This window comes from Aspergillus oryzae, chromosome 6 (genome assembly GCF_000184455.2).
Source record: "Aspergillus oryzae RIB40 DNA, chromosome 6".
Classification (NCBI taxonomy): Eukaryota; Fungi; Ascomycota; class Eurotiomycetes; order Eurotiales; family Aspergillaceae; genus Aspergillus; species Aspergillus oryzae.
In genome coordinates, this window is record NC_036440.1 from 4,014,706 (window position 1) to 4,037,514 (window position 22,809).

Sequence of the window (22,809 nt, forward strand, 5' to 3'; positions counted from 1 at the left end):
TGCACGAAAACACCACGATATCTGTGAAACGAGGGCTAGAAACATGGGAAAATGGAACAAATGTAAGACGGCTCGTCCTTTTGATAAACAATTACAAGAAATCTTAACAGCAATAGTCTCCCAAAAAGCCTAAAACCGACGGATTATCTCCCGAAGCCACACCCTCCCCGCTAGTCAAAGCACTCTACTCTGAATCCGCAACAGCCAAACTCTGGAATGTGGCGAGTAAGGCCCTAAACAATGCAATACCACCAACACTCTGCCCAGAGTACACTGGCGCAGACGGCGTGACCTACGTCTACCGCACCCTCGATTTCTGGACATCCGGTTTCTTCCCCGGCTCGCTGTATCTCCTCCTCGAACGGCAGACGCTCTACCCAGGTTTCTACGACATACCATGGCGTGTCAATAAGAAAAGCCCACTACCTCATAAGCTTCAGCTCCAGCACCTCTGTCAATGGTGGACAGCCAATCTACACGCCAACGCTGCGAAGCGCGATACTCACGATCTGGGATTCATGATCGCACCATGGGCCATGAAAGCTTGGTCTTTGAATCGAGATCCACAGGCCTACAACAGTTTGGTTCTAGCTGCGCACTCTCTTGCTAGTCGGTTCGACGAGCGCGTTCAGTCATTGCGTAGCTGGGACGTATGTCATACTAAGCGGTATTCATTTACCGATCCGGAGAAGGATTTCCTGGTGATTATTGATAACATGTTGAACCTCGACTTGTTGTTCTGGGTTGCGAAGGAGACGGGAAATGCAAAGTTTCACGATATCGCAGTTGCGCATGCGCGGACCACGGCCAAACATCATATCAGATCTGATAACAGCACAGTCCATGTCGTTAATTATGACACTGACACTGGCTTGCCCAAATCAAAGTTCACGCATCAGGGATATAGTGATGAGAGCTGTTGGGCTCGTGGCCAGGCCTGGGGAATACTGGGATTTATGCAGACCTTCGAGTGGACGGGGGAGATGGAGTTCCTCACCACTGCACGAAGCTTGGCGGATTATTTTATCCGTCGGTTACCCGATGACGGGGTACCGTATTGGGACTTTGATGCTCCTGTGGACTCGTCTTGTCCGAGGGATACCTCTGCGGGTATGGTGGCGGGTTGTGGGATGTTGTTGATTTATAAGGCGTTGAGAGGCGTGGATGAGGATGCTGCTGAATTTTACTTAAAGTCTGCGGTGAGGATATTGGCAGGGACAATGAACGGGTTTATGACGCCTGGCGATCTGAGGTTCGAAGTTGGGGAGTCTGATACCGTGGTGCCGACGTATCCTGACGATCTGCCTGAACATGAAAGGAGGCAATCGGGAGCGCTTAGGGTTACGGATTCTCGATTGACGCAAAATGGGAATGGTACCTCCAAGAACACACCAGAGACTATCATCGATGGTGCGACGATAAATAACTACGAGTTCGCTACTCGTCGCTGGGCAAACCATGGTCTGGTCTACGCCGATTATTATTTTATGCTGATGGGAAACATGCTCTTAGAGCTAGGGCTGGTTAGTGGGACAAGGTGTGCTATCCACGGAGAGCATTTATTATAATGGATATCTGCTGTGACTGGAATATGTCTTGATAGAATATTAAAGGCTCACACAGATTCTCGGATAGAGGTACATGCAATAGACCATAGATTGTTGTAGAAGCTTTTTTTGGTTGGGATTTTTATAGCAGGGTTGCAAAGGAGTTGAGAGGAGAATTAGTTTGTTAACTATTGTGGTTAAGATGTGCGTGATTCTCCCCCATGACAACAGCTCGATCCACCTCCACTGCACCATAGCGACTGATCCTTTGTCCAGGGCTGAGGGTCGTGGGTGGATGCTCCGGTGACGCGCAATCCAAGGCAATGGGGGCACTGGCGTATAAAGGACTTGTCGCATTATTCCAGATCGACACATGTGACGGCTGCGAGTTGAATTGATCCCGGTCCGTCAGTGATATACCAAACGGATCTACATCGGTGAAACTCTGGAGAGTTTGTTGGAATGACAAGGGAAGAGGAGGAAACGCCAAGCCAACCGAGGTATCAGAGTGATTATCAGGAATAGGCAGTGGAGGCTCCTGTTCAGCGTACGTATTGTTTGGTACAACCGAGGAGCGTTCGAGTACTGATGGTGTAGAAATGGTTTCTACGCGCTTGGGAGGTGCTCTATGGTCGGTATTTTCAGAGTATGCTGTCTGTCGGATATCTAAGCTAGGTTTGGATAGTGTCGGGAAGCTGTCCTTCGCTGAAACTAATCGCTTGGCGAAGCCCGAGGCGAGGTTATCCTTGAGATTGTCGTGCACATTCTGCGGGCCTGCCCATCGGCGGGAGATCTCGAACAAGCTGGCGATAAGCGAATCTAACGAGTTGGGTATGGGAGTACCGTAGTACTTGGAATGCGTGAGGAGCATCCTACCGGCAATAAACAGGCAGAAGGAGAATTGGGGATTGGTGAGGATGGAAGAGCAAAGCAGGAACTGCTGACCAATCGTGCTGATCTCCGAAGCAGCTTCGAGACATGTTTCTGCCGATGATGTTGAAGGCAGCTTGACCGGGCAGGACTGCCAGTGCAATGGCGGGTAGGCAATCCCTTGATGGAGGAGTATTACAGCTGTATTATGTGTTGTATGTGCAAGAGTAAGATTAGGATCCATGATACCGTCGGCGTTAAGAACTGAGGCATCCCGCCATTTGGGTGGCAGGAAAAGCTTCCACCTGAACAATGGTCAATGTTTACTGGATCGACCTGACTGAGCATGAACACTTACTGGACCATCCGGAGATCAAGCTCCTTAAATCGCATGAGCCAGAGCTGCGCTTTGTCCGCATCCCGGATGTCCAGGGCGTGGTGAAGAAAGAAATTGGTGACTAATGCTAGAGACTCGGTGGCTTCGATGCAGTAGGCGAACCCCCCGATACAATCCTGCTCCTTCGGATCGGCCGCCATCCGGCTCTCTGTCAGTAAGGGGCGATGTGGGCTAGCGGCCCTTGCGTCCGAGATGCCAAAGTATGGCGGTCTCACTTCAGTTTCCTGCTCCCAGAGTGCTCCTTCACAAGGTAGTCGCCGTTTGACATCTGCACTGGTCAGACTGATATTCCAGCCGGTAGATACGCTGCAGAAGCGATCCATCAAGAATACTGTCCAGAAGACACGTCGTCGTTCTTCCGCTTCTCTCCAAGACGTGGATGGTTTCAGAAACGCCATGCGCCGTATTAATGTCTCACCAGATTGAGAATGGCTTGAAAGATGCTCTTCTTCCACGCTTAACTGAAGTTGCTCTACCGTGCGAGCCATACCTCCTACGATGGACCATGACGATGGACCGCGTCCACGACCAATCTACATTGACATTAGCGGCTTTGCGGACGGCGAATGCACGGTCAGCTTACTGTGTCAAAAGCAATGATTACCAAGGCCTGGAGGTTCTCGACTGAGAATGACTCCATGCTGCTCAAGATGACCTTCTGCCTACATTTTTCTGCTAGCTCGGCCTTCTCTGCATCGCTTCCCAGGCGACTATCGTCGGAGAACCGGCTACATAACGCGACAATAGCATGCAGAATATATGTGGCCTTCTGGCGTCCCTTGTAAAACTGAATCTGTTCACGAAATCTCCTAACATGTAGAATCGGAATCCAGTGGTGGATGTTCGTGAAGTAAAATTCAACAAGAGGATGCACAAGGTCAGAGTTGAGGATGTCGAAGTCTGTCGCGTTCCGTGATGGCTGCTGTGGCGTAGACATTAAGTCAACCTTCCGTCGCTTTGGCGATCGGCAATCACCATCACCATTGTGTTCTGATTCTATCGAAGGCCCCTCCGTGTCTTTGGTCTCGGCAAGTTGTAGCATTGACTTCTTCATGGCATCCCGCGCGCCAGCAAGTTGTCTACCTGTAGATTCCTCATTATGTAAATTCTCATCTGGAGCACTGGGAAAGGCAGAGTTCGGATGGAGTGCCTCCCAGACCTGCTTCCACAAAATGCTTTGCCCGAGAAACATGTTCTCCAGTGTATCAATTCGGCGATAGAGCTGGTCGACAGCCCCAGCGCGTAACCCTGGCTTCAGCCGACGGTCATCGTAAACGCATGCGACACCAAAACGCTCACATTGCGAACATGGTTGCTCGCGACTACATCGTGCTTTTTTCTTTCGACACGACTGGCAAGCGGGGATATCGTCTTCTGGTTTGGATGTGTCCTGGCCTTGTTGTTGCTGTGGCGGTTGGTCCTGCGCGGATCGACCGTTCCCTTTAGAGCGCATTCTGGCGAGGTTTCACAGTGGTAATATGAGTCAATTTGTGATATCGACGCCATATCAACTGCCGTGCTGACGCATTGAGTGCCAGTTCCCCACGGGGCAGCCGTTGCATGATTGCGGAGTTTGTTTTACCCCCGCATGGAAGGAGAAAAGTAGCGCCGGAAGAAGTGGCGGAGTCTCTCCGAAGGCTTCATCTGGTGGAGTCCAAGTGAAGATCATCGCATAGCACCAATGAGATGACTTGTTCACTATTTCCCTTTTGGGTAATATCCCGACTCGCCTGCTCGGTGCTTCCACTATTTACACTACTGGTTACTCTTCAAGGGTATTATGCTTATTTTGTCAGGAATCTGGGGGAACTAGTTGATTCAAAAAATAGAGGTTCCTGCCACGACAAATCGCGGTACATGGGGAAGAATCTCCGTAGCTTAGGGTTAAGAAGAGAATGGAACCAATCTACCCTATAAATGAAAAACAAAAAAACTGAAATAAATAAGAGAAATCTATATCAAAATATCCTGTTGGCTATTGCTCGTGTGTAAAGTTCAATCCCTCCACATATTCATTCGCAAACATGGGAACAAAATCCGCAGTATAATACCAGGAAGGCTTAGCCATGTTATCATCGATCAACTTCCCGTTCACCTGCAGGTTGACAAACGTGACATTAGAGATATTCCGATCTTTGTCATATCCCAGAAACAACGAAGGGTTGGCATGGGACCCGTTGTACACCAAATCCTTAACGTAGACGTTCCGAATGCCTCTTCCAGGCGACGTGTTATACTTGGAGTTGTACATCACCCGGAAATTGAGTAGTTGCCCCAAGCGGAAATCCTCGACTCGCACGTCTTCGATATGAACGTTTTGAATCAAGTTACTATCTCCGGGATTGATCGCAATGCACCCCTGATACCACATTTGCGGCTCGCGGTGATCCAGGATGTCAATATTGCGGATGGTAACACCGTCCATTGTCTCAGGCTTATCGGTATTCCCATGCGTACCGATGTTTATGGGGTGCGCCCAATCCGCCCAGAGGGATGAATTCTGCACGGTAATATTCTTCGAATTCCCGTAGTAGTTCCAGCGGTGCTGGTAAAGTGCGATATTATCATCGGAGTTCCGTAGAAACACTCCATCGATAAGCACATCCTCGCTGCAGAAGAAGTCAATCCCATCACCATTACCGGTGGAAGACATCGATCGAATCCCCGACATGGTGATATTCTTTGATGTACCCGTCGTGACTGAGAACCCCTTTGCTCCAAGGATGAGAATGTCCTTTACCAAGATATTGCTCGACCATTCGATAAGTATACCGCCTGATGATCTCGGATTGATCACGCCTCGACCCTGGATCGAACCGCTGGTCGCATTCTGAAAGGCTAGTCGGGATGTGACAACTGCACCGGGAGCGAGATATACAGCCTTACCGGATGGAATGACCAGTGTTCCGTTTTTGGAGGATGGCCCGTTGTCGATGCCAGGTCCAAAGTAGACAACGTTCGGATCACGCTGGCTCGGAATGTCGGTCTCAATAGCATTAGTGAAGAGCTGTAATGTGTCGAATATATCGTCGTTCACTTGCAATACGACGTTGCGTGGCCGATCCAATGAAAAAGAAACTGTATTTCCTTTCACGGTCGGCTTGATGCCATAGGAGTACGGCCTGATGACGGCAGACTTGACTGGTCCATTGTTGTAAGTGACAATGAGATCAACAGATCCTTCAAAATCGAACAACGCAAAGGAAGTGTTGTGCTCGATTCCTTTTCCGGATGTGGTATTGGCTTCTGACACGATGGCGCTGTATGACTCGACGGTATGCACACCTCCGGTGGATTGTTTAACCTGAATGCCGTACGAATGTGCCCGGTCCAGCCCTTCTGGAAAGTGATATGTTTCTATGCTGCTATTCAGGGCGGGCAAAGCGGAGGCACACTGCAGGATGAAAAGTGTGGCCGATAGAACCCTACGCGTCATGATGTTCAACATGGTTTGCAAGAGTGTGATCGTGGACTGAATGCTTCGAAGTTAATTGAGTATGGTTCTTTTATAGTCTTCACCGAAATCTATGGCCTGTACAGAGATAGAATTACCACACTTTTTTGCCCGCTAATTCCTCCGATCGTACAGTGGAAGTGATCCGACAATTACTCCGTCCTCTGAAGTCGGGTGCAATCACACTTGACGACAAAAGTGCAAACCAGCCTTGGGTTCTAATTTGGACCGAGAACCAAGCAGATGTATAAGTGTATACGAGTCTAATGACAAGTCCTAGTTACTAAAAAATATTGAAAAGATGAGACTTCCACCGTCGAAAACTTTGACCAATGTCCCAGTGCATCCTATTGTCCTGACGGAGGCTGTGAAGAGGAAGGATGTGGAATGGGAGAAGAAGGTTAACCATTTCCTTTTCTAAATTAATGACCAAAAATAGGCCCTTGTATGCGATTTCCTACAGCAACGCTTTGCAGCAGCGACAAAAGTATCTTTAATAAGCTGCTTCAGTTCTTCCCGCGTGTTACGATGTTTACACCTCCACAGGGATATGAATGATAATGAAAATTCGGCTTCTTGTGGTGAACTATTTGCATGATTCCCATGCTCAAATACTTGCAACTTATAACTAATCAAGGGCGAGAGTCCCAATATTGTCCAGGTTGTGTTTACTAAGTAGCCGCACTTCTTTTCTCATGCCTTTGCATGTTGGCAAGGACTCGCCTCCTTGTGACATCGAAATGCTTCATGGTTCTGGTAAGCCATAAAGCCCGTCCCAGGAACGCATCCAACATACTCAGCATCAATTTCAGGGGCCTTAAGTATGTTTGTCTCCACCCACAAGGCTACTTTCCCACATTCCGACATAATCCCACCAGGTCCATATGTTTTCAAAATATTGTTACGCAATGCAACATGGCCTTTGTTAGATCGACCCGCTCTTTCCATAGACCTAAGATCCATGAAGTAGAAAAGTTCGACTTTTCTATTGTACTTGTGGAACTCGCTATCCCCCTCTTTGTAGGTCCCCAGGCGCTCGTCGTAGCACATACGAGATGTTAGAATTCCCGCTTCCGGGGCTGCGTGAGCCAGATCGTCCATCCACTTGCAGGCAGCTTGATCAAATTGGTCAAACCAAACGCCTCTTTCAGCCCCCGTCATCTCGGAAAGGTCCTGTCTCTCAAGGTTAAAGCAGAGATTGTCTGGAAATCCATTGAATGTGACACGTCCCAAAGTCTTCTCTTTGAGAGAGGCCTTTCGTTCCGGTATTGGTGGCACCAGCAGAGGGGAATCCATGCGGTTTTCTTTTGACAATTCTCTGATTGAATCTCTGATCCAACCCCAGTAACCATTCTTTTCAGTCGGCTTGTGGGCGAAATGGACCCCTTGCCCATCTTGCCGGTTTTGTGTGGCTTTGTATTGGGATCGACCGTAAGGAACCTTGACAAACTCGCGCCACATGCCTGCATCAGGAGGCAGAGACGACCAAAATTTGATAACACTGTCGGACTCCCACCAGGCCTCAAAGTCGGCGATCGATTTCCATGTGGCAATCCATATTCGTGTCTTCCCTATTCCCGGGGAAACAATCCCATCCTGGGTTACTTGGTCAAGGTGGCAGTTGGCACCTGTTATGAGATGACTGAATGTTCTGATAAGATTTTCAGTAGCAGGTGATTGAACATCGTCAGGCTGTTGGACCCCAAAGAGAGTGTAGACAAAAGTCCCTTCCAACGGTTTTTCGATGGTGTACATGGACATGATGATGGTTTTCAAGGAAAAAAAGACCTAACAATTGCCCTTCGATTGAATGAATTGTCCTTAATCCTAATTATTATTGAGACCACCTTGCACTTAATTTTATATATCTTCTCTCTTCGTTGCGATGCGGGATAACCTGTTCTGATCTCCAGCTGAGTTGGTTTAGGAACATGAAGATTAGATGGAACACGGATTAACTTTGAACCCCGCGATAGACGGAGACGAGCCCTCCACTTGGCACTAACGTCCCGAGGTTGTCCAGCTCGGGTCGCCATCAGAATTATGACTGGTTAGATCTAGCAGGCCTTAACATATATAGAGGCGTTCAATATGGAATGGAACCTGGTGTCTGTGACTTCATCAAGCTTTCTTAGAAAAGATCCTTTCAAAGCAGTCCGCCAGGCGCCTTATTGTCTTTGAGCCGCCTACACACCAACCTTGTCGCCGATAACAACGCGGATCGGTATACTCGCGTACTAAAAATGTTTTTATTAGTCCTTCGCTCCCTAAAACGAGGAATGAGGTAAAGTAGCAAGGGAACCATCCGGAAGCCCTCCGACTTTGTCCCAACTCGAAACTGGGAGACAACGATGGCCACGGTGCCGCCTGAGACTACAGCACTTGAATGCCAAGATAAGGCCGTAATTGAAGCTCTAATGCTTTGTAAGCTGACATCCCAACTTTAGCCCATCTACAGTATACCAACCGTAGGCTTCGACAGAAGACTCCGCGGTGCCAATAAATGTTTGATCCATGGCAGGCATTGCCTTAGATTTTGGATTTCTAAGCAAATGAGTAACATTGGCTTGGCAGTCTTGGTATGGTTGATTATAAAAATCTTTGCTCAGTTCTCCCTTTGCTACAGGTCATATCTGTTCGATCAACGTTGCACCGTGAAGCTTCTTCAAGAATTATAACAAAACAGTCCTCTGAACAAAGTTTCAAGTCCAAACCACCCATCTATCTTTTCGGTAGTACAATGTCCCACCTCCAATACTTCAGCTACAAAGGCTTCGGCGAGCATATGCGTGAAGTCTTATCATATAGCCAGGCGGTACGTATTGGCGATCGCATTGAAATCTCCGGCCAAGGTATGTTAGTGACGTACTCATGTTCGCTATCTGTCTTGGCCATCAACCATTGACGCATCATCAGGAGGTTGGGATCCAAGTACTCGCAAAGTCCACACGGACTTAGGGGAAGAAATCAACCAAGCATTCGCCAACGTAGAGCTAGCGCTCAAAGATGCTGGTGGGAGGGGCTGGTCCCAGGTCTATCGAGTTCGAATTTTCATCGTACAGACCAATGATGAAGTCATTGCCTTGCTTGTGCAGAATCTTCAAAAGTGGATGCCAGATCACAAGCCTGTGTTGACGTGTGTTGGAGTGAACCAGCTAGCTTTGGAGGGGATGAGGATTGAGATCGAAGCGTTTGCGCACGATGGTTGAGCATTAGAATGCAGAGGCGTGTTGCTCCTTTTCAGATATACTCAAGTTTGACACATACGGTATGTCCTGCTCTACGGCTTCGTTTCAAAGTGCTCTTCTACAGGTAGTACAATAGACTTATTTCTTCGGCATTCCAATCCAAAAACCTTTACGTGAATCCTGCAGTATCCGTATTAATGTATATACTGAGATTCTTCAATGATGTGTGCGATTAGCTCTGTTAGTCCAAGGTCCTCCAGTGACATGGAGTAGTACGTAACAGGACGAGAGCGTCCAGGACACTCTCGATTGTTAATCAGTCTTAAAATGATGGTTACTTGATTACTAGGTACCTGAGCTCGATGCCTCTGTGGACGGGTTTGGTATGACTTATGAGATACGAGAAACCAAAAGAATATCGACAACATTATAGCGGGCCCTGAAGATCTATCCTACGGTTTGTAAATGATGTGGCGAGCAAGAAGAGACGGGTGTCTCAATTAACTGTCTGGCAAGATTGAACGGTCTTCATCACGCGTGGGGCTATGACGGTTCAAGTCTTTTCCTCGCCCGTGTTCAGTTGGAATACCGCATTTCTACGTGGTCCGGGGTTGGTTCCTTCGGCCGCGACGACGATATTATCTGCTCCAGCATCAACAGAGTAGCCCTCCAGGAGGCGGGTACGCGTTCCCATTGGCTAACCGCGAGTAACCATAAGATCGAGTAAATAGGGGCCAGAATGATTCTCATTGTCCTTGTAAATACCTTTGGTATTGGGCTGGGCAATTCTCAGCTTTGGAAATTCTGGTATTGGCCCTACTTTTGGCGCGGCTTTCTTTATTGTAAGCACCATTCCTCGCGCTAGTAAGGGAGAAATTCCGCAAAGCACATTATTCAGTTGAGTTGGAAAGCGAATTATGCTGATGGTAAATCACTCTATTATCTAAGTAAGACAAGATCTCAATCAATATACAGTAGGAAACTCTAGTGCGGATGACTAACAGCGGGAAAGACGACGACATGTAGCAGTATACCACAGTTTATTCTGCTGGTAGAAGATGTCTCAAAACCAGCAAAATAAATTAATACACATTGGCCGCATTAGCTTGCCGTACCCGCCCTGAGTAGGACCAGAGGGCTCTCTGAGCCTTGACCGGTCCCATCAAAGCGGCCTCATTCAAACAGGGGAAGTCACATTAATCCTTGAAAATCAAGTCTATATAGGAACATACATAAGCCTTACTATCACGTCTAATGCATACAAGCTTGCGTCAGACGCACGATCGTTCACCGAAGTGGGGTGGTAGCGATGACGCAACTTAGGGCACGTATTGGCATTCGCCCTACAAACTTAGTGTCAACTAGAGAACACTGTGCACTTGACACCTGCAGTTATCCTCTACAGACAATAGCTACACGACATAAATAAACTGGGTCTCGATCGTTTTAGTGAACATGATCGGCATTTCCTCGGATGGTCAATTGACTTAAGTAACTAATTTCTTTACGGAAGTGGGTGCCCGTTATCTCTATTTTGGGTTTACGCCGTTCCGTCCGCATGGCCACCGAAGAGGACTCTAATATGAACGTCAACCACGCTAATTCTTTGCCAACGAACTAAACGTAAACAAGAGAAAAGTAACGGATGATTGCACGCCATCTGTTGGTTCTCGAACTCGGCCCGAACCGACGCCGAAAATGTTGCTCGATAAGCATGTTCAAGCCTCCAATTGAAATGCTTCTATCCACGTTTATCACCGGGCAATCTGCCGGTTGGACCTTCTTTGATTCTGCTGTACCTGCTTGTCTTCTGCCATACATGATACAAATTGGCTATCAGTTCTAGACATCCTCAATCGGACGTGTTTGAACAGCTAGTGCGTTGGTTCCACGATGAGATCGAATGCACCTTGGAACCTTAGGGTAACTGGATACATCCATAACCAACTTATTTTTTTTGGTTTTATTTCTCATATGCGACTACCTAGAGAATACTATGTGTGCTGGTTCATTGTTGTTTTCTTTTCGGTTTCTTCATGATGATAGTCACAGCAGATATCGTGGCCCGAGCGGAATTGTTGAGTTGGTGATATCATAGACTTGTGAAGTTCCACTGGGAAAGCTCCACATGCAACATAAATGTTTCAAGCCCTTATAAGAAGTCTGTGTTCTGGCACACTAGCGTTATGATGTGATATATCACGTTCAATAGCGTGATAGACACCCTGCCATGTTAGGTGGGTCTGCTGTAATCCTTCCTCGCAAGAGTCCGTAGTCTAGAAAGCCCCTTGCGTTATATTTATTGTTAGACTCTCGCTGTGGCTCCCCAGGATTCCTTGTTGAGGGCCTTCACCGTAATCAATAGGCAAAGTATCAGACTTGCCTTACTTTCGCCATGCCCTCTGAAAGCTCTGTGGATGTTAAAGACCGAGGTGGTCAAGATGACCACAAGGACGGACCGACTGTCGAGGCTCATACGACAGACTCAGAGTCGGGCAAAGGGGCAGATGAGATGCGAAAACCCGGGGAGATAGACGAATTACCACCGGTAGAAGCATTTAAATGGAATGTGGATGGGGATCAATCACCCTGTGGGTAGCCCATGGACAAAATGTTAACTATGAGCCATGTTTTAATTGACTGTGGAATTGTATAGTCCCTGAAGTAGCCGCATGTGTGTCGAACACAGATGATCCGACCATGCTCTGCAACAGTGAGTCGCTCAAATGTTCTCCCGGTCGTATTTACTGACTTTACATCAGCTGTTCGAGCATGGATCCTCATGACAACTTTCGTTATGTTATTTTCCGGCGTTAATCAATTCTTCGGCCTGCGATACGTATGTTGAGTACTCTTAAATCTCTAACATGCGTACGCTGAATAAAGTTTCGACGCTGACTGCAGTAAGCCTTCTCTCACTATCGGCTATGTTGTAGCCCAACTTCTCGTTTTTCCTATCGGTCGGGCATGGGAAAAGCTTCCTCGTTGGAGGGTACCGTTGGGAAAGCTGTCTTTCGATATCAACCCAGGAAAATTCACCGTCAAAGAGCATGCCTTTATTGTCATCGTCAGTCCCACTTTCTGCATGCATATCTTTGACCCGCTTGCTCACATGTTTATGAATGTACAGTGTGTCAATATCAGCGCTTCTACTCCGTATGCGCAAGGGTCACTAATGGCAATCATTCATCCTCGGTTCTGGGGACGTGACTTCGGACCAGGGTTCTCTTTTCTATACCTTCTAACCACCCAAATGATCGGGTAGGTATTTTTGTTCCCAGACGACCTTCCTCAAGTCTCATACGCCAATACTCACATTTTTCAGCTTCGGGCTGGCCGGTCTTGCTCGCCGGTGGATTGTCTATCCAGCCGCTCTTATCTGGCCCACGTCTCTTTCCTCCACCGTTCTCTTTCGTGCACTACACGAGCCTGAAGAGCGTTCTCCTGCAAATGGCTGGACAATTACTCGCTACCGCTTCTTTATTTATTTTACAATTTTCGGCTTCGTCCTCTTCTGGTTTCCTGATTATATCTGGACCAGCCTCAGCACGTTTGCATTTATCACATGGATTGTTCCTCATAACCAGGTGGTCAACACTTTGTTCGGAGTGAGGCCTCTCGACAACTTATACTAGGTTCAATGTCATTGTCTAACACTTGTGGTGATACAGATGAACTCGGGATTAGGGCTTCTGCCCATTAGCCTCGACTGGACCGAGATAAACTACGCCGGCTTTCCACTGACCACGCCTTTCTACATCACATGTAATGCTTTCGCGACGATTGTGATATTCTATTTCTTCCTCTCACCAATCCTATACTATACCAATGTCTGGAATAGTGCTTAGTGAGTGCATCTGATTCTCGCTGGTTTGCGTGGCTCCATATCTAACCTATTGACCAGCCTACCCCTCCTATCGTCAAACACTTTTGACAATACTGGCCAGTCCTATAATATCACAAAAGTGGTTGATGCTAATTTAAACTTCGTCGAAAGCAAATATCAAGCCTACTCTCCAATGTACATCTCTTTGGGGTACGCCCTTACTTACGGCCTGGGCTTTGCAGCAGTGACAGCCGTGATTGTGCACACCTATCTCTACAACGGTCGCGAAATCTGGGCTAAGTTCAAAAACTCCCGTGCTGGTGGCGAGGACATCCATCGTCGACTGATGCATGCCTACAATGACGTCCCGGACTGGTGGTACGGGATATTGACCGTTATTGTGCTCGGGTTGGGTGTTCTCACCGTTCGATACTGGGACACGGAGTTGCCCGTCTGGGGATTCCTCGTTGTCTGCTTTGGCATGGGCGTCGTTTTGATCCTGCCGGAAGGAATTCTACAAGGAACAACTAATCAGCGAGTCTTCCTAAATATTATCACGGAATTAATTGCAGGATATGCGTACCCCGGCAGCGCGATCGCAAACACCATGGTCAAGTGCTACGGATATAATTCAATTAAGCACGCCATGGACTTTGCCCAAGACCTCAAGATGGGACAGTATATGGTGCGTGTATATGTCAATCATCCCCTATCACCCGACTAACGAGTCTCCTATGCAGAAAATTCCACCTCGTGCGCTCTTCGCCGGTCAAATCTATGCATCCATTATCGCGACCATGACTCAAACTGGAGGTGCGCTTGGCTATTCTGGTTATACGTAATTCTATCCACTAACTGGACCATGCAGTTCTACGCTGGATGATGGGCCATATATCCCGACTCTGTGACCCCAAGAACCCCAATCGCTTCACCTGCAACGGCTCCAAGGTGATGTACAATGCATCCATCATCTGGGGAACAATCGGCCCACAAAGAATGTTCCAACAGGGGCAAGTCTACAACGGCCTCATGTACTTCTTCTTGATCGGGGTAAGTTTGCACTCGGTCGGATCTCCGTTATATTCCAAGGGCTAACTCTTACCAGCCGGTTGTCACTGTTATCGTGTACTTTCTCTACCGACGCTATCCCAGCAGCTGGCTGAAGTACGTGAACGTACCAATCTTCTTTAATGCCGCCGGCAATATCCCACCCGCAACTACCAGTAAGTGAACAGCTTTCTTCTTTCTGGAGTTAATTGGCTAACTATCTTAGCTCAATACTCCCTCTGGTTCATCGTCGGCTTCATCTTCAACTTCTGGATCCGAAGGCGCGCCTTCCACTGGTGGAAGCGGTACAATTGTGAGTCCATTCTCTGGAACTCATTGCGCTAATACTCATATACTAATCAACTATTCCAGACCTCCTCCAAGCTGCTATGGATACAGGCACTGCTCTGGCTACGATCCTCATTTTCTTCGCACTGAGCTACACCGGTACCAAGCTTAGCTGGTGGGGCAATAACGTTGGATCTAATACTTATGATTCGCAGTCCGTTCCCTACCTGAAGGTCTCGGATGGGGGCCATTTTGGTCCGGGACCGGGGGAATTCAAATAGGGAGGCTCAGAGTCTCGGGATCCTGGATATATCGGATTTGTGGACATGTATGATTCGACATTATGGTATTAATACAAGAATATCAATAAGATTCATTGGACTGTACGCTACCTAAACCTTCTTTTATAATTTTTCTTTTTCTTTTTTTATTTTTACGAAAGATTTAAATGAAGTCAAGCGGTAGAGTCTAGATAATTGCCGGGATGTTCGGAATCGGTGATATATAACTTCGGCCCCCAATCTAGATGGTGTCCGACTAATCAAAATCTTACAACGCTACCGAATAAACTGTCATTATCATAAGGAACGCAGTTATCTAGTGCAAATAGCAATATGTTCAGTACTCACGAACATGGCTTCATATCTATTCTCGTGTGATCTAGAGCCCAGGAGGAGATCAAACTCGGCCTCAGGCACCAGGAAACGAAACGCATCACGTGGTACAGGACATGTAAAGTTGAAAAACCAAGTAAACATGCCAAACACTCTACATATCTGCGGTCACTGGTTCCACATTGCCCTATCTATGTTGCCTATCCGCAGAATCTTACCATTATGGGGCCAAACACGTAATAAGTGCTTGTTAGCCTCCTTATCCTGGGCGGCTGACAGGAATTAGAAAGTAAGACTAGGCGACTCGCGAGCTATAACTAAGCCGCGTAGGCTGCCATTTTTTCCCGGACATCACAGGTACCATCAGAGATTGATACCGTGTCTTGTGTGAAAGGAACTTGTACTTAGAAAATTGTGATTCACTTCTCGTCTCGGTCGGACCTTTGGTTAATATTTCCCCACAGTGCCTGAAACCGTTAAGGTCGCTAGGAGATATCGTTGTTGTGCCTGGGAAAGATCCCAGGACTGCTCGGTTCTATAAAATTTGTCAGCCTTGGTGAAGCCACCAAGCATTGCCAAGCTTTGTACAAGACCATCGGATACTCTTAGCTGAGCCAATCCCAGAGATTTCAAAGTTTAGCGATCGCCCTGTTGGAATAATGCCGCACAGTCTGAATATCGCTATTGTCGGGGCAGGACCGGTAGGTTGTCTGCTGGCTCGTCTGCTTCTTAACTGTCCAAGAGTGCGGGTGGTTATATATGAGGCTGATGCATCGCCTGATAGTCGAGGACAAGGGGGAACACTGGATCTGCACGAGGGAACAGGCATTGCAGCATTGAAGAAAGCTGGTCTCTATGATGAATTCCTTCACCACGCCCGCTTCGACGGAGAAGCGATGCTTCTGTGTGACAAAAACCTCACCGGATACCTGAAATTTGCAAAAGGAGTGTCTGACAATAGTCGTGGTAGTCCAGAGATCGACCGGATGGTCCTTAGGCAACTATTGCTTGATAGTCTGCCACAGGACACTATTCGCTGGGGCCACAAACTTCTCAGTGTATCAGACGGGAATGTGCTACATTTCCCCCAAGGAATCGAGCAGGGTTTCGATCTGGTTGTGGGAGCTGATGGCGCCTGGAGCCGGATCCGCCGCTTTTTAACTCCTGTGCGTCCGTCATTCTGCGGTGTCGAAGGTTATGCTTTTACAATCCCTGATGCTGCTCAGACCGCACCGAAGGTTTCTGAACTTGTTAACCGAGGATCCCTCTACGCGTACTCCGACGGAAAGGCACTCATGGGGCAGCAACTCGGGGATGGTAGCATCCAGGTATCCGTCTATACCACAGAAAGCCAAGACGATGATGCGGTTTTCTCGGCGGATGATGAATGTCGGCGCCATCAGATTGCTAGGCAATTTCGTGACTGGGCACCGGAGCTTCTCGAACTCTTGGCACCCACTAGTGAATACGAAATGACTCGGCGTATTTATACGCTTCCAGTTGGGTTTCAGTGGCCTGCCCATCCGGCTATAACCCTCGTGGGAGATGCAGCTCACCTCATGCCACCATTCGCTGGAGAAGGCGTGAACCTTGGATTTGAGGACGCGATGAAGCTCTCGGATGCGATTCGGGGGTTCATCGATGGCAGATATAGTACGCTCAACGAGACGTTGCGGATGTATGAGAAAGACGCCTTTCAACGGGCTCGTAGAGGTCAGGAGCTGAGTGTTGGCGTGATGCAGGACATGTTCTTTACCCCTGGAGCACCGCGAGCGTCGATCGAACGGTGGATGATCCGGCATGTTCGCTATCGCATCCATCCGTGGGCCTTCCGTATACTATACCCCGTGATTGCTGTGAATCTTTATATCTTCTATTTTTTGTACAAATTATTCCGCTAGTTCTGTTGGTTATTATCACTTGTGGGTTATAGTTTGAGTGGAATGGGGTCTTGGATGAATATGACTTACTTTTAGGACCTGCCCATTGGCTGTTTTCATGCCTAGGCAACATACTTCGGAGTAATCCTTCACATATTGTGTAAAATAACCAGGAAGAGGATTCGTGAGTGGGGTGCAGGAGCATTTGTTTGTGGCGACTAACCGGCGAGATGTCTCGTCCTGGGGATAGTGGCAGCCGGTCGCCATTTATGAACCAATGATGAAGTGAATGGCACCAGCCGATCCTTGCAATCCCAGGTAAAATTAAAGTTTGCTTTAGAGTAAAATCTTAACAAGGGCTATTCCGCGTTGTCATTTGTTCCCCATGCAGTGTCGAGATAATCTTAGATAGCCCTCCCTGCCGCTTGATCTTGGACGTGGCTCGACGAGTTTGATCGCCGGTCCCCTTTCGGAGTCTTTTCGGGGATGTTCCTGTGTAAATCTCGGATACTTGGCATTGATGTATGTGTTTCTCTTAAGCATAACATCATCTGCCGGACTCATGTCGCCATCGCGGTGGTCCCCGCCGAGAGACATCGAGGTCGTGCGACGCCAAGACAAGGCTAGAATGCAAATTGGAGTGATTTGATGCACCTCTTTCGTGATTTAATCTAGTAATTGCCCAGTGTTGTAGGGCAACATGCAGAAGATAGCAGGTCGAAGCCATATTCCGAATCACATCATCGCCACCATAATGGCATACTGTTAGAGTTACATTTAGATCCTCCCTTTTGTTCGAACTGGGGGTGCACAGATGCATCTTCCCATTGATATGTGGCCTGCTGATAATGTTATATATTCCTATAGTGCCATTTCCGTGCTTATCTGGGGAAAGGATATATTTCAGCGCTGTGACTCTCCGCTTCAATAAACCATGGGTTAGTGACAGCAATTCCTTCGCCTCTTCTGTCCAAGTGAACCTGAATTAACTGTACACTAGCTCCCCAGGACTCCCTAGAATCAAACTCATTCAGTGGAGATAAGAAGGCTGTGTTCACCGTATCAGACGAAGAAAAGGCCTCTCCATCCACGACCGAGCCCGTCTACGATGGTGACCAGTATCTGGGTCAAGCACCCACCGAGGAGGAATTAAATACCCTACGCAAGGTCGCGGGCCCTGTATCAGGATCCGGGTATTGGCTCTGCACCGTTGAGTTTGCAGAACGTGCCTCCTATTATGGCTGCACCTGGGTCTTTCAGAATTTCATTCAATACCCTCTTCCGCCTGGTGGGAATGGTGCGGGAGCGTCGGCGCCAGGGTCCGAGAAGCCCGCAGGAGCATTAGGGCAGGGATTGCAGGTCTCGTCCGCCCTGACGCTGTTGTTCAAGTTCCTTGCGTACTGTATTCCCATCTTTGGTGGCTGGCTAGCGGATACAAGACTGGGTCGGTATAAGACAATCTGTATCGGTGTGGTCATTTGCGGTGTTTCGCATGTTATCATGGTGGTCGGTGCGATTCCGAGCATATTACAGGCCGGCCATGGCATGGCTCCGTTCATTGTCAGTTTGATGATTCTCGCATTGGGAGCAGGTATAGATTCAAGTCCCTATCTTTATGTCAAACATATTCTGACGAGTACTATAGGTATATTCAAACCGAATATATCCCCGACTGTCATGGAACAAGTCACGTTCAAGCATCCTTACATTATGACGCTCAAGTCCGGAGAACGGGTCATTGTGCACCCTGAAACCACTATCCAACGACTTACACTTACATTCTACGGTAGGCTCATATCAATTCATTCTGCATGCCAAGCGAGGGCTAACATTATTTCACCCTTGTAGCTCTGATCAACGTGGGTGCTTTCTTCGGGCTGGCGACCAGCTACGCCGCGAAGCGTGTCGGATATTGGCTGGCATTCCTGCTCCCCGGCATTATTTACTTCTTGATGCCGATTATCCTGGCGTTAGTATACAAGAAGACAATTAAAACTCCCCCACAAGGGAACATTCTGGGAGACACCTTGCGTGTTATCAAACTGGCCATCCAACAAAATGGGTTCCGGAAGTTCGGATCGGAGGCGTATTTCGACCCAGTCAAGCCATCGGAGCTTGCGCGGAAGGGGATCGCATCATACAAGGGAAAACCGATCAGCTGGAACGACGGGTTCGTGGACGATGTTCGACGCACGCTGGTCGCTTGCCAAATCTTCCTCTTCTACCCCCTTTATTATCTCAACAACGGAGGCATCGGAAGTATTACCAACTCGCAAGCTGGATCAATGACAACCAAAGGTGCACCGAACGACCTCGTTAGCAACTTCAATCCTCTAACTATCATCATCGCATCCCCGATCCTCAACTATGGTCTTTATCCTTTACTTCGCAAGCATCGGATCGAATTCGGCCCTATTAAACGTATTACACTCGGCTTCATCCTCGCCGCTCTAAGCTGTGTCGTCGGCGCCCTCCTCCAATGGCGCGTCTACGAAACCTCACCTTGCGGCTACTACGCGACAGAATGTGACATCGGCAGCGGCGTCTCCCCGCTCTCCGTCTGGGCCCAGATCCCAATGTACGTTCTCCAGGCCCTCTCAGAGCTCTTCGCCGTCGTCAGCGGATACGAACTGTCCTTCTCGCGGTCTCCGAAGAGTATGCGTGCGTTGGTCGTCGCTCTCTTCCTTTTTATGTCTGCCGTCTCGTCCGCCATCAGTCAGGCTGTTGTTCCGGCGTTGGCGGATCCACATCTTATTTGGCCGTTTGTGGGGACTGCTGTCCCCGGGGTGATTCTGGCCGGGGTATTTTATTGGATGTATCGGGATTTGGATAAGGAGACGTTCTTGAGGGAGGATTCGGATAGTCAACAGGAGATTCTGTCGGAGAAGGATAAAAGCTAGGGTGGTGATTGTAGGATTCTTGACCAGGGGCTTACCTTGTGATGTTAAGTTACTACCCAGCTTCAATATGGGATATACACATTGAAAGAGTCAACATCATATGGGATTGTCGTATGTACTTCCCAGCTACCTCGACCGGGGCTAACAAGACGTTAAGCTCTACAGTATTCCACTTCTATGTAAACTTGATAATGCTCGACCTTGAGAGGCTCGAATGGGTAATATGCTGCTCTTGTGCGGAAGGTAATTTACTGGAGTGACATCACCTAGTCAAAGAAACAGCCTTGGAAGGAGTGAAAGACATCAAAGTGTCCATATTCAGAGTTCTGGGGCAGTTGAATCTCCATGACCGTAGGACAAGGGTAATTTGTCCACAGGACCAACTACATCGGTAATTGCAACCTCGTCAGAAGTGCGGCGTGTGTAACGGTTTCAGTTCTCTGCCACTCGACTATGCGGAGCACTAGGTAGCGGGTTGTCGGGGGTCTATGGCCAATGCCCACGGTAGAGTGCTACACTGCGTCAGAAGCAAGGAAGAGGTCTGGCCGTGCGGTGCTCGGACTTACAAGAAGCAGGAGTTGATCCTGACATGCAACGGTAAGTCCTATGTTATGCCTCGTCTCCACTGTCCACTCGACTTCAGTAGGAGACCGTGCCATGCAGGACACGTCAAAGGGAGTGTATGAGTGGTAGATGACGTCCATCCTATTCTAGAGCATACAGAAAACGTGTGTGGCAAGCAAGATAGCATTCCAGACATCTCCATGATGTTACTTTCGTCTACGTTCGCAGCGAAACATACCCAAAGCGGAAGTACATTGCCAACTTCCTGCAGGACTGTACCACAAGATATGACACCAAGCGTATGCCAGTAGTCTATGAAGTGGAACCCTATGTCCGGGAGGCAAAATAGAGATGGCACGGACATAGACAGCTGTCACTTGGATAGACAACCAAGCCCAACCAGTCAACGCAAGTACCATAGATAGACACGATGGGACATGCGCCACTTCGTAACATGTTGATAATGGGAGATGCTACTCCTTTCCCAAAATAGATTCCTCAGGGAGCCCGGATCGGGAGCAAGATGTCATGTTTTTCACTACGATCAGGCTAGACATGGCATGTCTTTTGACTTTGACACAGCATGATTCCATGAATACCGATTCTAGACCATCACATCGACGGTAATGGTAATGGCTCGCTCTGGTAATGGTTCGATCCTCTGAAAGTACTCGAAGTCGAGAACAAATGTAACCGCGAATTCACGGTCACTGCTCTTCATCCTCTAGACCTGATGCTACGAACATGACAAAGAGCTCCTCGTTCCATCCGCAATTACATCAGATTTGCTACCCTGACGTCCTACGACACCATTGCATATCGGATTGGAGATCCTGCATGGAGAGGGTCAATCTGCATCCCGTTGGGAAGTTGAGGAGGATGCTCGAATATTTAAGGAGGCAATGTCACGGTCCAATTCACTCTCTATCATCTTAATCAAGACACTCTTAAGCATCCTTACATCAAGCCAATTGCAATCAGTCATATCTTTAAGTCTACTCTTCATCATGCCTTCCGCTGTGAATCAGAACGGTCCTCAGCCTGTCAAAAGCGGCAAGACCAGCGACCCGGACTTCAATGTTTGCGGTCCGCTCTTCGCCGCCGCCCAAAAGGGCGAACTCGACAAGATCAAAGAGATCCTGGATAAGGATCCCAAAAAGATTGACGAGCAATGCGAGAAGCATGACAAGTACACTCCGGTGATTGTGGCCGCCGTCTCCGGCAAACTCGAAGCCGTGCAGTTGCTATGCAAGCGAGGCGCAAATGTCAATCTCCGCGACAGTAACAGCTACACCATCATCAAGCTTACACTGGACAAAGGGTACAAAGACATTGCCAATTGGCTTGTCGATGCCTACCCGGAAATGATCATCACCGATCCCCGTCTACCCAAGGGCGAGGAATGGCTGAAAGCCCAGTTCGCAAAGATGTCGAACAACATCGAAGACCCTGCCAGCAAGCCTCCCCAAACGGTGTTGGATAACCTTATCTCGGGCAACTTGAAGCCAGATACCGATCGGACCGTTTCGGAGGTCTACTGGGAACATATCCTCCTCCGGTATATCGGTGATATCCCGAAGGATATTGAACGAAACTACTCCAAGAAACTGAAGATGGCTTTTTGCGGCACCTTCGATCGCACCTTGCAGGGTCATGCTGGCATCAAGGAGTCTGCTAGATTGCTGAATAGTGTCTTGCCCACTACCCAGTATAATATCACTGGTACCCATGTTGCTCCGAAGGGTCAGTGGGTGACGGAGCGTTGGGAGTATCATGATTATGAGAATAATCTGCAGGTTCTGGATGGGGTTGATACTTTCTTGATTAATGAGGACAAGGGGAAAATTGAGGTCATGTTGATCAATTATAATGTGTATGAGTTGAAGTGGATTGATGATCCGGAACGACCAGTGAAGAAGGCCCATAACTGGACGCCAGTCTGATTCATTACCTTATGGCCGATAGTTTGGTTACTGCTAGTACATGGTTTAAAAGCGAAAAGGCAAAGGCAAAAAAAAAAAGAAAAAAGAAAAAAGAAAAAAGAAAAGAAAAGAAAGGAAAAGTAAAAAAAGGGAGAGAGAGAGAAACGGCGACACAGGCGATAGATGTTGTCACGCGTTCTTGTTTGAGTTTTGGGTCTACTGTGGTTAATGTTTAATGCGGAGTTGGAGTGATATAAAACTAGAAAAAAGAACAAAAAAATTGCTTTTTATGATTTGCTCAGTCTTTCATTC

At 48.0% G+C, this 22,809-nt stretch overlaps 8 protein-coding genes across 8 annotated transcripts; 6 read left to right on the forward strand and 2 right to left on the reverse strand.

The window, feature by feature from the left end:
• Positions 1-43: 43 nt before the first annotated feature.
• AO090138000087 (glycoside hydrolase family 88 protein) lies at positions 44-1,667 on the forward strand (the record flags this gene model as incomplete). The annotated part of the gene is made up of 3 exons (XM_023238553.1): positions 44-62; positions 205-1,537; positions 1,658-1,667. The coding sequence occupies 3 exons, from the start codon at positions 44-46 to the stop codon at positions 1,665-1,667; spliced, it is 1,362 nt and encodes a 453-aa protein (XP_023093246.1).
• Positions 1,668-1,731: 64 nt separating this feature from the next.
• AO090138000086 (putative C6 transcription factor) lies at positions 1,732-6,262 on the reverse strand (the record flags this gene model as incomplete). Its single annotated transcript, XM_023238554.1, has 7 exons — positions 1,732-1,992; positions 2,044-2,722; positions 2,776-3,347; positions 3,398-4,254; positions 4,327-4,560; positions 4,625-4,725; positions 4,839-6,262. 7 exons carry the CDS (start codon positions 6,260-6,262, stop codon positions 1,732-1,734), a joined length of 4,128 nt encoding a protein of 1,375 aa, XP_023093245.1.
• Positions 6,263-6,961: 699 nt separating this feature from the next.
• On the reverse strand, positions 6,962-8,029 carry AO090138000085 (phenylacetaldoxime dehydratase family protein; the record flags this gene model as incomplete). Its single annotated transcript, XM_023238555.1, has 2 exons — positions 6,962-7,919; positions 8,022-8,029. 2 exons carry the CDS (start codon positions 8,027-8,029, stop codon positions 6,962-6,964), a joined length of 966 nt encoding a protein of 321 aa, XP_023093244.1.
• A 979-nt stretch (positions 8,030-9,008) lies between these two features.
• Positions 9,009-9,477, forward strand: AO090138000084 (RidA family protein; the record flags this gene model as incomplete). Its single annotated transcript, XM_001825543.1, has 2 exons — positions 9,009-9,120; positions 9,185-9,477. 2 exons carry the CDS (start codon positions 9,009-9,011, stop codon positions 9,475-9,477), a joined length of 405 nt encoding a protein of 134 aa, XP_001825595.1.
• Positions 9,478-11,851: 2,374 nt separating this feature from the next.
• On the forward strand, positions 11,852-12,304 carry AO090138000083 (uncharacterized protein; the record flags this gene model as incomplete). Its single annotated transcript, XM_003190646.2, has 3 exons — positions 11,852-12,047; positions 12,113-12,169; positions 12,219-12,304. The coding sequence occupies 3 exons, from the start codon at positions 11,852-11,854 to the stop codon at positions 12,302-12,304; spliced, it is 339 nt and encodes a 112-aa protein (XP_003190694.2).
• A 1,775-nt stretch (positions 12,305-14,079) lies between these two features.
• Positions 14,080-17,132, forward strand: AO090138000082 (FAD-dependent oxidoreductase; the record flags this gene model as incomplete). Its single annotated transcript, XM_023238556.1, has 2 exons — positions 14,080-14,095; positions 15,856-17,132. The coding sequence occupies 2 exons, from the start codon at positions 14,080-14,082 to the stop codon at positions 17,130-17,132; spliced, it is 1,293 nt and encodes a 430-aa protein (XP_023093243.1).
• A 913-nt stretch (positions 17,133-18,045) lies between these two features.
• AO090138000081 (uncharacterized protein) lies at positions 18,046-20,011 on the forward strand (the record flags this gene model as incomplete). Its single annotated transcript, XM_001825540.1, has 4 exons — positions 18,046-18,049; positions 18,112-18,702; positions 18,757-18,897; positions 18,960-20,011. 4 exons carry the CDS (start codon positions 18,046-18,048, stop codon positions 20,009-20,011), a joined length of 1,788 nt encoding a protein of 595 aa, XP_001825592.1.
• Positions 20,012-21,582: 1,571 nt separating this feature from the next.
• AO090138000080 (ankyrin repeat domain-containing protein) lies at positions 21,583-22,518 on the forward strand (the record flags this gene model as incomplete). The annotated part of the gene is made up of 1 exon (XM_001825539.1): positions 21,583-22,518. One exon carries the CDS (start codon positions 21,583-21,585, stop codon positions 22,516-22,518), a length of 936 nt encoding a protein of 311 aa, XP_001825591.1.
• Between the last annotated feature and the right edge of the window lie 291 nt (positions 22,519-22,809).